General features: G+C 42.5%; 1 protein-coding gene across 4 annotated transcripts in view; it reads left to right on the forward strand.

Annotated features, from left to right (window-relative positions):
- Positions 1 to 6618: 6618 nt before the first annotated feature.
- Positions 6619 to 15803, forward strand: part of EGF (epidermal growth factor) — a 249875-nt gene continuing 240690 nt past the window's right edge. For all 4 annotated transcript variants that reach the window (XM_069743852.1, XM_069743849.1, XM_069743850.1 and 1 more), the window contains exon 1: positions 6619 to 7130. In XM_069743852.1, coding sequence (XP_069599953.1) covers positions 7001 to 7130 — 130 coding nt within the window. In that variant the 5' untranslated portion in view covers positions 6619 to 7000. The remainder of the gene's footprint in view (positions 7131 to 15803) is intronic.

Consider the following 15803-nt stretch of genomic DNA (forward strand, 5'->3'; position numbering starts at 1 on the left):
CAGGGCAGCGCCTGAATCCACAAACGCCATGACAGAATACGATGACAAAGAGCACATTAAGGTAATGGACAAAAGGAATTTGGACTGTACCGTACCAATAACGGCAGAGCTATCGAACCGCCTAGTGCGTTTAGGACAATTAGAAATAGCATGAGTAGAATCACCACAATAGAAACACAGTCTGTTCAGACGTCTGTGTTCTTGCCGTTCTACTTTAGTCATAGTCCTGTCGCACTGCATAGGCTCAGGTTTACTCTCAGACAATACCGCCAGATGGTGCACAGATTTACGCTCGCGCAAGCGATGACCGATCTGAATGGCCAAGGACATAGACTCATTCAAACCAGCAGGCATAGGAAATCCCACCATTACATCCTTAAGAGCTTCAGAGAGACCCTTTCTGAACAAAGCCGCTAGTGCAGATTCATTCCACAGAGTGAGTACTGACCACTTCCTAAATTTCTGACAATATACTTCTACATCATCCTGACCCTGGCATAAAGCCAGCAGATTTTTCTCAGCCTGATCCACTGAATTAGGCTCATCGTAAAGCAATCCCAGCGCCTGGAAAAATGCATCAACATTACTCAATGCAGAATCTCCTGGTGCAAGAGAAAACGCCCAGTCCTGTGGGTCGCCGCGCAAAAAAGAAATAATAATCAAAACCTGTTGAATAGGATTACCAGAAGAATGAGGTTTCAAGGCCAAAAATAGCTTACAATTATTTCTGAAGCTCAGGAACTTAGTTCTGTCACCAAAAAACAAATCAGGAATCGGAATTCTTGGTTCTAGCATCGATTTCTGATCAATAGTATCTTGAATCTTTTGTACATTTACAACGAGATTATCCATTGAGGAGCACAGAGCCTGAATATCCATGTCCACAGCTGTGTCCTGAAGCACTCTAATGTCTAGGGGAAAAAAAAGACTGAAGACAGAGCTAAGAAAAAAAAATGCTGTCAGGATTTCTTTTTTCCCTCTATTGGGAATCATTGGTTTGGCTCCTTGTACTGTTATGGCTGGCAATCAGGCAACACAGCGTGCAGTAATCAGCGCACATACAGAGATCTGGCAATAACCAAAAACAATAGGACGAGCTCTGAGACGTGGAATCTCTGTAGACTGCAGTACCTGATCTATCCTCACACAACTATAAGCAGCAGTGGATTGCGCCTAACACTACCTATGCAACTCGACACTGCCTGAGGAGCTGACTAGCCTGAAGATAGAAATACAAGCCTGACTTACCTCAGAGAAATCCCCCAAAGGAATAGGCAGCCCCCCACATATAATGACTGTTAGCAAGATGAAAAGACAAACGTAGGAATGAAATAGATTCAGCAAAGTGAGGCCCGATATTCTAGACAGAGCGAGGATAGCAAAGAGAACTATGCAGTCTACAAAAAACCCTAAAACGAAAACCACGCAAAGGGGCAAAAAGACCCACCGTGCCGAACTAACAGCACGGCGGTGCACTCCTTTGCTTCTCAGAGCTTCCAGCAAAAGTTAATAGCAAGCTGGACAGAAAAAACAGAAAACAAACTAGAAGCACTTATCTAGCAGAGCAGCAGGCCCAAGGAAAGATGCAGTAGCTCAGATCCAACACTGGAACATTGACAAGGAGCAAGGAAGACAGACTCAGGTGGAGCTAAATAGCAAGGCAGCCAACGAGCTCACCAAAACACCTGAGGGAGGAAGCCCAGAGACTGCAATACCACTTGTGACCACAGAAGTGAATTCAGCCACAGAATTCACAACACACCTCCTTCAGAGCTCGTCCTATGTTGCTCCTAAACCACCAGTTCATAACACCCACCTGCAGAACCACTCATTTACTGAGTGTGTCTTGATAATTGCCAATAATTTCCATTTGTTGTCTATTCCATTTGCACAACAGCATGTGAAATTGATTGTCAAATAGTGCTGCTTCCTAAGTGGACAGTTTGATTTCACAGAAGTTTGATTTCCTTGGAGTTATATTCTGTTGTTTAAGTGTTCCCTTTATTATTTTGAGCAGTGTATAACAATTTTAATACATATAAAGGCACATTAACATAAATTCTAAAAAAAAATTGTGTATCAAGACAATCAGCACAGAGAAGAAGACAACGGGAAACGCGCCTTGGGGCTGCTATCGTAGTGTCTCTTGGGAACTATGGGTAAGGGCATTATTTGACCTATGTATATGTATGGCATGTGGTGGATGTGTATTATCTCATAATGTATTGACTTGTATTGGCAGGGTTACATGACTTAATTTGAATCCACAAATGCCCACATGTCATTATTAGCACTAGCACTTTTGAGAGTATCTGAATACATATATCTTATGATTGCTCCTCACCACCCCATTACATGATACAGACAGAGAGACCCATTTTTCTGTTTTCCCATCCCTCTCTATGCTGCTTGTCTTGATACAATTTTTTTTAAGAGTTTATGTTAATGTGCCTTTATGTAATAAAATTATTATATGTTTACATAAATTATTGGACTGTACTCCATGTTTTTTGTATTTAATGATATTGAGGAGTGTCTATATGGATATTTTCCCAAGTCCTTTTAATTGAGGCAGAGGACTTTTTTCTATATGCTGCTATACGATAATGTGTCCTGTTCGGATTTTTTTTGTTTTCCTATAGTTAACTGTATTCAGATACGAACACAGTTGAACATGTCAGCATTGGGACTAGGCCAATGCAGAGCAGGACTCAACAGCCCTCGGCCCTATTTGCAGCAGTGTGATGGGGTCATTAGTCCGTGATTTCTTCACATTGCTGCTGTCGTTGGCGTTGCAGCACAGAGGAGGCTAGAACGTGGAAGAAGACAGTAAGCACTCCAGGAGGATCTGAAACTAAATAGCCTATTATAAGAGGGGAGGAGTGGGGAAGGTGTTAATATCACTTTTACTATGAGGACACCTTATGGGGCAACTGGTGTTGAAGGGGGTGGAATTGTGAAGGGGGCACAGTGTGCAGAGGGGCAATGTGGGAGATATGTTAGAGAGGACAATGTGTAGGACATTTATGGATAAGGAGCAGTGTGTGGGGGATATAATGGATAGGAGCAGTGTATGGCTACATTATGGCGAGGGGTAGTGTGTGGGGAACATTTTAAAAAAGGGGCAGTGTGTGAGGATATTATAGATAGGATTAGTGTGGAGGAATATTATGGAGGGGCAGTGTGGAGAAATATTATGGATAGGAGCAGTGTGGAGGAATATTATGGATAGGGGCAGCATGGGAGGAAATTATGGAGAAGTCAAGCTTGGGGAGATATTTTTATTTATGGGGCAGTATAATGATACTTTTAATTTTAAGGACACTATGTCAGGAAGTGTTGCTGAAGATGGAGAAGAGGGAAGTCTGGAGAGATGATCTCTGGGCATGGAATCTCATCGATGGCATCTAGACAAAGTAGAGAAGAACAGAAGGAGAACAACTTCAATCAGAGAAGATGTCACCTATAAGGTACCTGGATGCAAATATTTATTTGTGATAGTGACTATGTCTCATCAGTGCTGTGTTTCCTGTATAGTTGCAGGTTGATGATGACTAGTAACTACAACTCCCAGTATCTCCTTACCTTTGTTCAGGATCTACTGGGAGTTGCAGATTCACATGCTACAAGTGTATTTGGGGCTAATCAAATACTAAAGATGATAGTGCTGATCATTGTGATGTATTCCTATACTAACTGTGGCTCCTGTGATGTAATTATGTACTGATAGAGGTTCTAGTGCTATATTCATGTACTGACAGTGGTTCTGGTGGTGTATTCATATACTGATGGTGGTTCTAGAGCTGTATTCATATACCGACAGTGATTCTGGTGCTCCATTCATGTACTAACAGTAGTTATGTCCCTGCATTCATGTACTGACTGTGTTTCTGGCTCTGCAGTCATGTACTGATAGTGGTTCTGGTGATGTATTCATGTACTGATGGTGGTATTGGTACTGCATTCATGTACTGACAGTGGTTCTGATCATGTAGCAATCCATAACGTGCTTAATGTTAAAACTGAAAAATCTTAGTTTTGAGACTATGAGAAAGGATTTGATTGAATTTCTGCTCCAAAAGCTCAGGGTAAATTTGGGTGTATAACCAAAAAAACTACTTGAAAGAATATATACTATAACACAAAATTTATGCAACCAAATATTTTATTGTATTAAGACACTAAACAAAACTAAACACAGAAATATGTAGGAGGCACATAATATAAGTCACAGAAGCACTTGTACAGGGACAAATATAACAACTTTAATATATAATAATCATTATACCCTTGCCTCTGGTTAAATTGTTAGTATAAACATGAGCCACGATAAGGAAAAGCAAACAGGCACATGAATGCCATCAATTTATCCAAAATATCTGGTATCACTCCCTGAAGAAGCAACGTGCGAAACGCGCGTCGCGGGGTCGAGGCACAGAACGCTGACATGAGGACCAGTAAGGACTATTATATGCACTCTGCACCTTAGACCATTTGAGACTGACAGAGATTGCTATACGTGTATTGCACCTTATACTACTTAATACTGGCAGTGATTGCTATATGTACTATGCACTATGCACTTAGTGTATTTGGGTTACCTATAGGGATTTATATTAAATCCACTTATTTGGGATAAATTGATGGCATTCATGTGCCTGTTTGCTTTTCCTTATCATGGCTAATGTTTATACTAACAATTTAACCAGAGGCAAGGGTATAATTATTATTATATATTAAAGTTGTTATATTTGTCCCTGTACAAGTGCTTCTGTGACTTATATTATGTGCCTCCTCCATATTTCTGTGTTTAGTTTTGTTTAGTGTCTTAATACAATAAAATATTTGGTTTTATAAATTTTGTGTTATAGTATATATTCTTTCAAGTAGTTTTTTTGGTTATAGGTTTGTGTTTCTACTTGAAATTCATATGAATATTGGGTTAGATCTCTCTTCTTGGTTTTTGGTTGAAGTAAATTTGGGTGTATTCCCACTGATCTTTTGGAGAAGAAACTGAGCACTGAGCAGAAACTCTCTAAATCCTCTTAAAATACCTAGAACTTACAGATGATGTATTAATGTACTGACATTGGTTCAGGTGATGTATTCATGTAAGTACCCATTTATTTTTCTTTGTAGCCCTTTGGATTGGTTCAGTAATGCAATGTGGCCCTTAGCCCATGGCCCATGGCTTACAGGAAAGAGACAAGTCTGAGTTCAGGCAAAGTAATCATAATTTACACTACAAAAATGGAGTAAATTACAACAGAAATGTACTCCAGTCCATGACAGCTAAAAGATGTGCCAAATTCAGGCACTTACTGCATGCCCCAAATCTCTTTGCAAGCATGTTTAATATCAAAGTAGTTGTCATTTGTAACTAGTATGTAGCTGAGGCTACAGCACATCTTTGGTCACGTCACGTGTTGTGAGTGACCAAACTTCGTTAAGTGAAAGTAATTCTGCTACATGGCAGTGTCTTACAACTGAACAGGGTCACATTGTGACCCAGAGGAAACTCTGTGACAAGTAAGTCACAAGAAGTCCAAGTGTCAGATTTTTTGCAACTTGCTTTTTGCTGTCCCATTACCCTCAGGGTTGCAAATCACTTATGTGGCTCTCTGATGCAGCAGAGATGCCTAACAAACTTTGGTCCCGCGACAGGTGTCATGGTCAAAGGCGCTATCTAGCCCCAGTCTAAAAGCCGCATAAAATCTAGTGATATGAGTTAAAGGAATCTGACCAGTTTATCTTTATTTAGAAAAATGTGTTGGGGACACGATTTTGTGGAACTTACTAATATATGCTTATTACAGCATCAGCGCCAATCTCATTCATGCAGCCTTACTGAAAGACGGCACAGAGCTCTTGTTCTCAAAATGGCCGTTGGTGGAGGAGCATGTGACCAGACCTGAGCATCAATCTCCTCCAGTAGAAAAACATGTTTCCACATGCAGTGTTTTTCCATTGGAGGAGGCTAAGAGACAGGTCTAGTCACATGCTCGTCCACCAGCAGACATTTTAAAAATAGGATAACCATGAGGTAGGTTGCAATAACAAGTGCATGAGGAGAACTTGTTATACATATATATTTGTATGTTCCATAAAATCATGTTACAAATATACAGTGGAGAACCCTTCTAAACTATCTTCATTAGTCTAATTTGATTTTGGTCATAATAATAATCCTAAATGAACTGTGTCACTATAACTCTCAGTCAGTACTCATCAGAAAATCCAGACGTCTGCAATGCAGAATCAATCTAAATCTAAATAGTTCCAGTACAGGACAAGTCAGACAGCTTTGTTTTTCAGGTCACCTATCTCTTTCAAGTTTCTTTATGAAGGAAGACTAAAGTGGATTTCAAGTATTAACCAAAAATGTCCTTCATATCTAATATCAGACTCATTGAACGGTAAAAGAAACACATAACACTGTCTGTACACACCGTACGCAATGTATGAAAAGAATTACAAGTGGTCGTGTGTTTGTTCTCAGTCTGCATTCTCTTCTTTGTAGCTTGGGAAAGACCTATGGCAGTCTCCAGTCTGCTGGCACTAAGGAGCTGGGAGGTGTGGCAAGGAAGCATTTTAAAGGAGGCAGTATTTGGGAAAGACAGACCCTGGCATAGTATTCACCACCAACTAAGGGTTATCACCAAGCAATTTGCTCTGACCCTGTAGAAGAAAATCTCCCCAGAAGCATATGCTGAAGTGCTACATTTGTCACTAGGGTGCCTGGCATTTCATACTTTGCTTCCAAAAAAAAAAAAAAAAATCAGGACACATAACTAATTAGAATTGTTGTATACTGGAAGAGGTCACGGTATTGTTGGAGCAAGGCAAAAAGGAGGAAAACAAAGATCAGGGGTTGCTACACAATATGATGTTGGATCTGAAAAGCAGTGTCCAGGAGACCGAGTGCCCGTCTGACAGAGAGCTGCACAGGATGAAGGACAAGTGACATGTAGCCTATGGACAGAAAGCACAAGAAGAGATTATGTGCCTTATATTAACTGTTTTCTGGACACTACTTGTATTTAGCGGCCTACGTCGTGCCAAAGGAGTAGAGAAATGGGACTGCCAGGAAAGTTATCACCACGTAGGTACCAACCGGACTGCTTGTAATGGTAAGTACCGACCAAACTGTAGTGAATGCATAGGAGTGGAAATGAATATGGAATAATGTTTTGTGAGTGTGCACTAGTATTAATAATGAGATGATACTTCTGATGTAACGTAGTAATTATGGGATACTTCAGTAAGATCCCATATTGCTGAGTTTGCATAGAGGTGCAAGAAAATAATTTAAAAAAAGGCTGATAGGGCACAAAGTCAAAAACTGAGAAACCAAACTCCACACTGCACATTAGATACCAGCAATTTTGTGATGAGTCTGTGTATTATTTTATTTATTATGCTTTGCCTATATAGCTTTATCATATTCCACAGCACTTTACAAACATTATCAGTACTGTCCCCGATGGGGCTCGCAATCTAGAATCCCTATCACTATGTCTTTGGAGTGTGGGAGGAAATTGGAGAACCTGGAGGAACCTACGCACACAAACATGGGGAGAACATACGAACATACAACTCCATGCAGATGTTGACCTTGGTGGGATTTGAACCCAGGGCCCCTAGTGATGCAAGGCTGCTGTGCTAGCCACTGAGCCACTGCATATTTATATAACACAGTAATGGTAAGATATGAATCTTGCAATTTAGAATGAGAAATAAAACTGAAAGAAATAGGGCAGCTATTGTAGTAAAAAAGCAGTGTGCCAGTCATGCACAATTTTTACAAATTCCTATCCACTAAGGCAGGGGTCCCCAACTCCAGTCCTCAAGGCCCACCAACAGGTCATGTTTTCAGGATTTCCTTTGCATTGCACAGGTGATGCAATTATTACCTGGGCAAGACTAAGGAAATCCTGAAAACATGACATGTTGGTGGGCCTTGAGGACTGGAGTTGGGGACCCCTGCACTAAGGCATCAGCCATAATGTGCAAAACTGCGCAGTGTAAACATAAAGCATGGCTACACTATCAGAGAGGTAGCAGGAATGTCTACAGGAATGCAATAACTTGTATAATACATGCGATTTATTGCCATTGTTATAACTCATAGTCAGGGTCGGACTGGGGTGTCTGGGGCCCACCCTACAGCTGTATGCAAATATCTGTAAGTCATGTTATCCACTTTATAGTGGAGCATCGGCTGTAATACACTGGGGCAGGGCTGCCACTAGGAATTTCAGGGCCCCATACTGGCAAAATTTTCAGGGCCCTCTTAAGACTCCGCCCAGGCTCCACCCCAGCCCCGCCTCCACCCCTCGAACTGTCCACAGCCCCACCACTGTCTCTTGGCAAAACTCCACTTCTCACAAATCACACATTAAGGCCATGTTCACACAGTGCGTTTTTTACCGCGGAAACGCAGCGGTTTTGCCGCTGCGGTTCCGCGGCTGTTTTCCATGCAGGGTACAGTACACTGTACCCTATGGAAAACAGGACCCACTGTGCACATGGTCCTGAATTGAAAAAAAAAAACCGCACTGATTAGCTGCGGTAAAAAAGAAGTACCATGTCACTTCTTTTTGTAAAACAGCAGCGGTTCTGCACCCATAGACCTCCATTGTGAGGTCAAACCCGCAGTAAAACCCGCAGATCAAAAATAGATCTGCGGGTTTTATTGCGGTTCGTGGTGCAGAACCGCTGCAGCAGGAAGTGCGGGGAAGCGGGCGGAAGTGCGTGGGTGGAGTGTGGCTGCCCCGATCCCACCCCCCCATGCTCCGATGCCCCTCCCCCGTGCTCCGATGTCACCCCCCCGTGCTCCGATGCCCCCCCGTGCTCCGATGCCCCCCCCCGTGCCCTAATCTCCCCCCCTTATACTTACCCGGCCTCCCGGTGTCCGTCCGGCCGTCTTCTCCCTGGGCGCCGCCATCTTGCAAAATGGCGGGCGCATGCGCAGTGCGCCCGCCGAATCTGCCGGCCGGCAGATTCGTTACAAAGTGCATTTTGATCACTGAGATATAACCTATCTCAGTGATCAAAATAAAACAAATAGTAAATGACCCCCCCCCTTTGTCACCCCCATAGGTAGGGACAATAAAAAAAATAAAGAATTTTTTTTTTTTTTCACTAAGGTTAGAATAGGGTTAGGGTTAGGGGTAGGGTTAGGGGTAGGGTTAGGGTTAGGGGTAGGGTTAGGGGTAGGGTTAGGGGTAGGGTTAGGGGTAGGGTTAGGGTTAGGGGTAGGGTTAGGGTATTTTCAGCCATTTTAACCCTAAAAAAATTCCTAAAAAACACAGACTCTGGCTAGAAAACTGCATCAAAAAATGCATCAAAAAACGCATCAAAAAACGCATCAAAAAAGGACCAAAAAAGGACCAAAAAAAAGGACCTGCGTTTTCTGCCAAGAGCTGCAGTTTTTTAAAAAACAGTCCTGAAAAAAAAAAGGATGGAAATCAGGAACGTGTGAACATACCCTAACAGTTCCCATCCCCAGATCAAACACATAGCCAGCAGCTTTTGTTTTGGCCAAAGGGTTTTTTTTAATCTGAGACGACAACAAGGTAGACTCCGGGCCCTACGCTACTCTAACCTATTAAACATTTGTTAAAATATGCAATACAATTTAGATGTATTTTTATTTATTTTTCAATTTTTCAAATGACCAACAATACCACATGCAAGGGACAAATACCACAACACCATGACCAGACGCCATATTATCACCACATAGTGACCTATAATACTATCTACAAGGAACAAATACCGCCACACCATGTGCAGACCACATATTACCACCACAGTGACTGAACAATGCCACATACAAGGGACAAATACCACTTCAGCATGTCCAGACCACACATTACCATCACATGGTGACCAACTACATAAAAGGAACAAATACCAACACAACATGAACAGACCACATATTACCACCACACAGTGACTGAATAATAGCACATACAAGGAATAAATACCGCTACACCATGGCTGGACAACATATTACCTTCACATTGTGACTGAATAGTACAATACTGATCATTAATTTAAAAAAATACTATCACCATAAGTGCCATTATACACAGGAGATCTGTACTTAGTAAGCAGTGTGTGTACAGGTAATACCGTGGTCACCGATGCCATTATACACAGGATCTCTTTATATAGTGTCAGTGTACAGGTAATACAGGGATCACCAGTGACATTATACACAGGAGCTCTGTATATAGGGTACAGTGTACATGTAATACAGCGATCACTAGTGACATTATACACAGGAGCTCTGTATATAGTGTATAGTGTACAGATAATATAGTGATCACCAGTGACATTATACACAGGAGCTCTGTATACAGTATACAGTGTATGGTGTCAGTGTACAGGTAACATACTCACCAGTGACGTCTCTAGCTAAAGTCCTTCATCTTTACGTTTCTTTTTAATCCAGCGCAGACCGCTATCACTTCTTTCTGCCAGGACTCGTCTCTGCATAAAATAACACAGTTATCTAGAGCAGGGGTCCCCAACTCCAGTCCTCAAGGCCCACCAACAGGTCATGTTTTCAGGATTTCCTTAGTCTTGCCCAGGTAATAATTGCATCACCTGTGCAATGCAAAGGAAATCCTGAAAACATGACCTGTTGGTGGGCCTTGAGGACTGGAGTTGGGGACCCCTGATCTAGAGCATCCAGAGCACATTCCCCATTTTTTCCCTTTCTTCTACACTACACATCTGACTACAGACGTTCACCCACCATTAATATATAATTGGTTATTATGCAACCCACCATTCCAAATATAAATTATAATCCACCACTGTGCCCCCACTATCTGTATATAGCCACTTTCCCCATTTAATACATATAAATTAATTAGCACCTGTATTCTTTCTCCCAATTTATTACCAGTCACTTTATCCTCAATGACCCCCACTATTTACCTCCCGCTCTAACCCTTACCCCAATTCATTATAGTTACATGCCCCTTCTGCCTCAATTCATTGCCATGTCTTCTCTCTCTCCCACCCTCTATTCATTATCAATTGCTCTTCCCCACCCTCAAAATTCATTATTTGCTCTCCCCACCTTCAATACACCATTTGCTCTTCCCACCCCCACCTTCAATTCAATTGCTGTCCACGTCCCTCACACTCACTTCATGTGCAGTCCCCATCACCCCCACTTCATCATTTAGTCCCCTATCATCATTTAGTCCCCTATCCCCCCGTCACTTCATCTGCAGTCCCCCTTACTTCATCATTTGCAGCCCCCTATCATTTCATCATGTGTAGAACCCCCTCAAACACACTTCATCATCTGCAGTCCCTATCACTCCCACATAATTTCCTGTCCCCATCACCCCCACATCATCATTTGCAGTTCCCATCACCCCCACATCATTTGCAGTCCCCATCACCCCAAAATCATCATTTGGAGTCCCCATAATCCCCACATCATCATTTGCAGTCTCCATCACCCCCACATCATTTGCAGTCCCCATCACCCCCACATCATCATTTGCAGTCCCCATCACCCCCACATCATTTGCAGTCCCCATGATTTTTCGAACAGTGCCAATACTTTTGTCCACCCCCCTTTTTATGTTTGGTGTGGAATTATATCCAATTTGGCTTTAGGACAATTCTTTTTGTGTTTTGTGACAAATTAAATGAAGATAATAATACCAAATACTTTGTGTTTGCAATCATTTTCAGGAAGAAAATGAGTATTATCTGACAGAATTGCAGGGGTGTCAATACTTTTGGCCATGACTGTATGTATGTATATAGCAGCCACATGGTATATACCACAGGCCATGTAGTACTCTTATATACTACGTGGCCTGTGCTATATACTATGTGGCTGCTATATACGTACATACATATTCTAGAATACCCGATGCGTTAGAATCGGGCCACCATCTAGTCTAATATATAAAGCTGAATGTGTATGTGTATGTGTGTATGTCCGGGATTGGCATCTGCAAAGTCGCAGCTACAGCCACAAAATTTTGCACAGTCACACGTCTGGACCCCGAGAGCGTCATAGGCTATGTTGTGAGGCAAAATTTTGACCCCGCACGTTCCAATTCACCAAACAATTTTGCCCCTATCTACATAATGGGGAAAAAGTGAAAGGAAAAGTGTTGGAGGCAAATTGACAGCTGCCAGATGTGAACAAGGGGGACTTAAAGAGTGAGAGCGATGGCGCCAAAGAGTATATACCGTACAGTTGCTAAGGTGGGGCCCCGATATGGGATACTCACCACACACGGGGATATGAACACACACACACAAAATGCGCCACACACTACCACGTGCTTGAACACATATACCACCCTCAGCACACATTTCACCACACATACACCAATCTCGCCACATAAGTCGAAACACAAAAGTCACCGCTCAAAACTCACCACGCGCAAAACACGCCACGTGCAAAACTAGGCTCACGCAAAACTCGCCACACGTGCAAAACTCACCTCATGGAAAACTCGCCACACGCGGAAAAATTGCCACATGTACAAAAGTTGCAACACATGCAAAAGTTGTCTCACACAAAACTTGCACATACTCAAAATGCACCACACATAAAACTCGCCACGCGCAAAACTCGCCATGCGCAAAACTTTTTGCACACAGCTTGCTACACTAACCTGTCACATGCAACTCGACACAAAAAGTTGCTACACGCATGTCGCCACACAAAACTCATCTCACAAAAGTCGCTACATGCATGTCGCCACACGCAACTCAACACACACAACTTGACAAATGAAACTCGCCCTAAAACACACACAAGTCTGGTATTATCCTTCAAAAATAAAAATCTGATTAGTAAGCAGACAAACTCCAAGAACAACAACAGTACCATATAGGAAATACGGCAGCTGTCAGTCACATGACCTGTCTATTATGTGTATGTGTGAGCTAATATATACTGCCAGGGGGGAGGGCTTCCTGTTGGCTGGGGATTTATCAGACTGCCAATTTAGCTTACAAATACTGAGGTAAAAATACTGATCAAATAACGTGTGAACGAGGTCTAATACAGGAGGAGATGACACACAGATATATACTATATACAGGAGGAGATGACACACATGTATATACTATATACAGGGGAGATGACACACACATATATACTATATACAGGGGAGATGACACACACATAGATACTATATACAGGGGAGATGACACAGGTATATACTATATACAGGAGGAGATGACATACAGGTATATACTATACACAGGAGGAGATGACACACATATATATACTATATACAGGGGAGATGACACACAGGTACATACTATATACAGGAGGAGATGACACACAGGTATATACTATATACAGGAGGAGATGACACACAGGTATATACTATATACAGGAGAGATGACATACAGGTATATACTATATACAGGAGGAGATGACACATAGGTATATACAATATACAGGAGGAGATGACATACAGCAGGTATATACTATTTACAGGGGAGATGACATACAGGTATATACTATATACAGGAGATGACATATAGGTATATACTATATATAGGAGGAGATGACATACAGGTATATAGTATATACAGAAGAGATGACATACAGGTATATGCTATATAGAGGAGATGACACATAGGTATATACAATATGCAGGAGGAGATGACATACAGCAGGTATATACTATTTACAGGGGAGATGACACAGGTATATACTATATACAGGAGATGACATACAGGTGTATACTATATATAAGAGAGATGACAAACATGTATATACTGAGGGGAAAATGAGAGGTGTGAGGTGAAAATCAGGGGTGTGAGGTGAAAATGAAAAGGTGTGAGTGCAAAATGAGTGGAGTGAGGGAAAATAGTGGAGTGATCGGAAAATGACAGATGTGAGGTCGAAATGACAAGTTGTAGGGGGAATGAGAGGAGTGAGGGGGAAAATGAGGAGTGAGGGGGAAAATGAGAGGTGTAAGGGAGAAAATGAGAGATGTGAGGGGGAAAATGAGAGGCGTGATGGGAAAATAAAAGAAGTGAGGTGCTATAACTAACCACAGATATTTACTATGCCCAGGCAACGCCGGGCTCTTCAGCTAGTTATATATATAGATGAGCAGGACTAAGGGCCGGACACTGATCTGCTGGAGATTATTATAAATAAAAGGGGGATTTACCTGTTTGAGACAAGTAACTAACACAGAACAGAAGAACTGACATTTGTCTTCTTAGGCTACTTTCACACTTGCATATTTTGAATCTGTCGCAATGCGTTGTTTGGGGGAAAAAACGGATCCTGCAAATGTGCCCGCTCCATGCGTTTTTTGCACATAGACTTGTATTGCCGACGGATTGCGACGTATGGCCATACGTCGCGTCCATCGTGCACTGGATGCGTCGTGTTTTGGCGGACTGTCGGCACAAAAAACGCTCAAGGGAACGTTTTTTCGTACGTCGGGTCTTCCATTTCCTACCGCGCACGCGCGGCCGGAACTCTGCCCCCTCCTCCCTGGAACTTTACAATGGGCAGCGGATGCGTTGAAAAACTGCATCCGCTGCCCACGTTGTGCCAAAATTTCACAACGTGGATTGGTACGTCGTGCCGACGCTTAGCGACGGACCGGTACCGATGCAAGTGTGAAAGCAGCCTTAGGCTACTTTCACACTTGCGTCATTTTGAATCCTTCGCAATGCGTCGCTTTGGGGAAAAAACGGATCCTGCAAATGTGCCCGCAGGATGCGTTTTTTGCCCATAGACCTGTATTGCCGACGGATTGCGACGTATGAGAGAGAGAGAGATTTCTCCATGCCAAAATCAAACACAAAGCTTCTGGGCATGCTCAGTGTGTTAAAAACGGATTCGGTTGCCAGAAATGTTCTTTCACACATCAGTTCCATGCGTTTAAGGCTGGAAACGTCCCTTCAGGCTTTTTCGATGGACACTTGATGTCACCTGACAATACAAAGGTGTGTGTTCTCCATGTGCATGTGTGTGGGATGTTTTGTGGCCCGTGCTGACAGTAAAAAAGGCTTCAGGATTCTCTGGTGCAATATGCTACTCCAATGCATACCTCCCAACTTTTGAAGCTGGGAAAGAGGGACAAAGTTTGCGGCGCGCAACGCGCGGCGCGGCAAATTTTAGGCCGCGCCTCTGACCACACCCATTCACTAGTCACACCCATATCCACGTCCCAACCACACCCATTTAGCACTGCTGATCACACTGTTCATAAAGAATAATTATAAACAAAAAAATATGGCCACACAGTGCTCCATACTGTATAATGGCCGCACATGATGCTCCATACTCTACAATGGCCACACATGATGCTCCATACTCTACAATGACCCCACATGATGCTCAATACTGTATAATGACCCCACATGATGCTCCATACTATATAATGGCCACACATGATGCTCCATACTGTATAATGGCCACACATGATGCTCCATACTGTATAATGGCCCCACATGATGCTCCATACTGTATAATTGCCGCACATGATGCTCTATACTGTATAATGGCCCCACATGATGCTCCATACTGTATAATGACCGCACATGATGCTCCATACTGTATAATGGCCACACATGATGCTCCATACTGTATAATGGCCGCACATGATGCTCCATACTGTATAACGACCCAACATGATGCTCCATACTGTATATTGGCTGCACATGATGCTCCATACTGTATAATGACTACACATGATGCTCCATACTGTATAATGACCGCACATGATGCTCCATACTGTATAATGACTGCACATGATGCTCCATACTGT

This window comes from Ranitomeya imitator, chromosome 1, assembly GCF_032444005.1.
Source record: "Ranitomeya imitator isolate aRanImi1 chromosome 1, aRanImi1.pri, whole genome shotgun sequence".
NCBI lineage: Eukaryota > Metazoa > Chordata > Amphibia > Anura > Dendrobatidae > Ranitomeya > Ranitomeya imitator.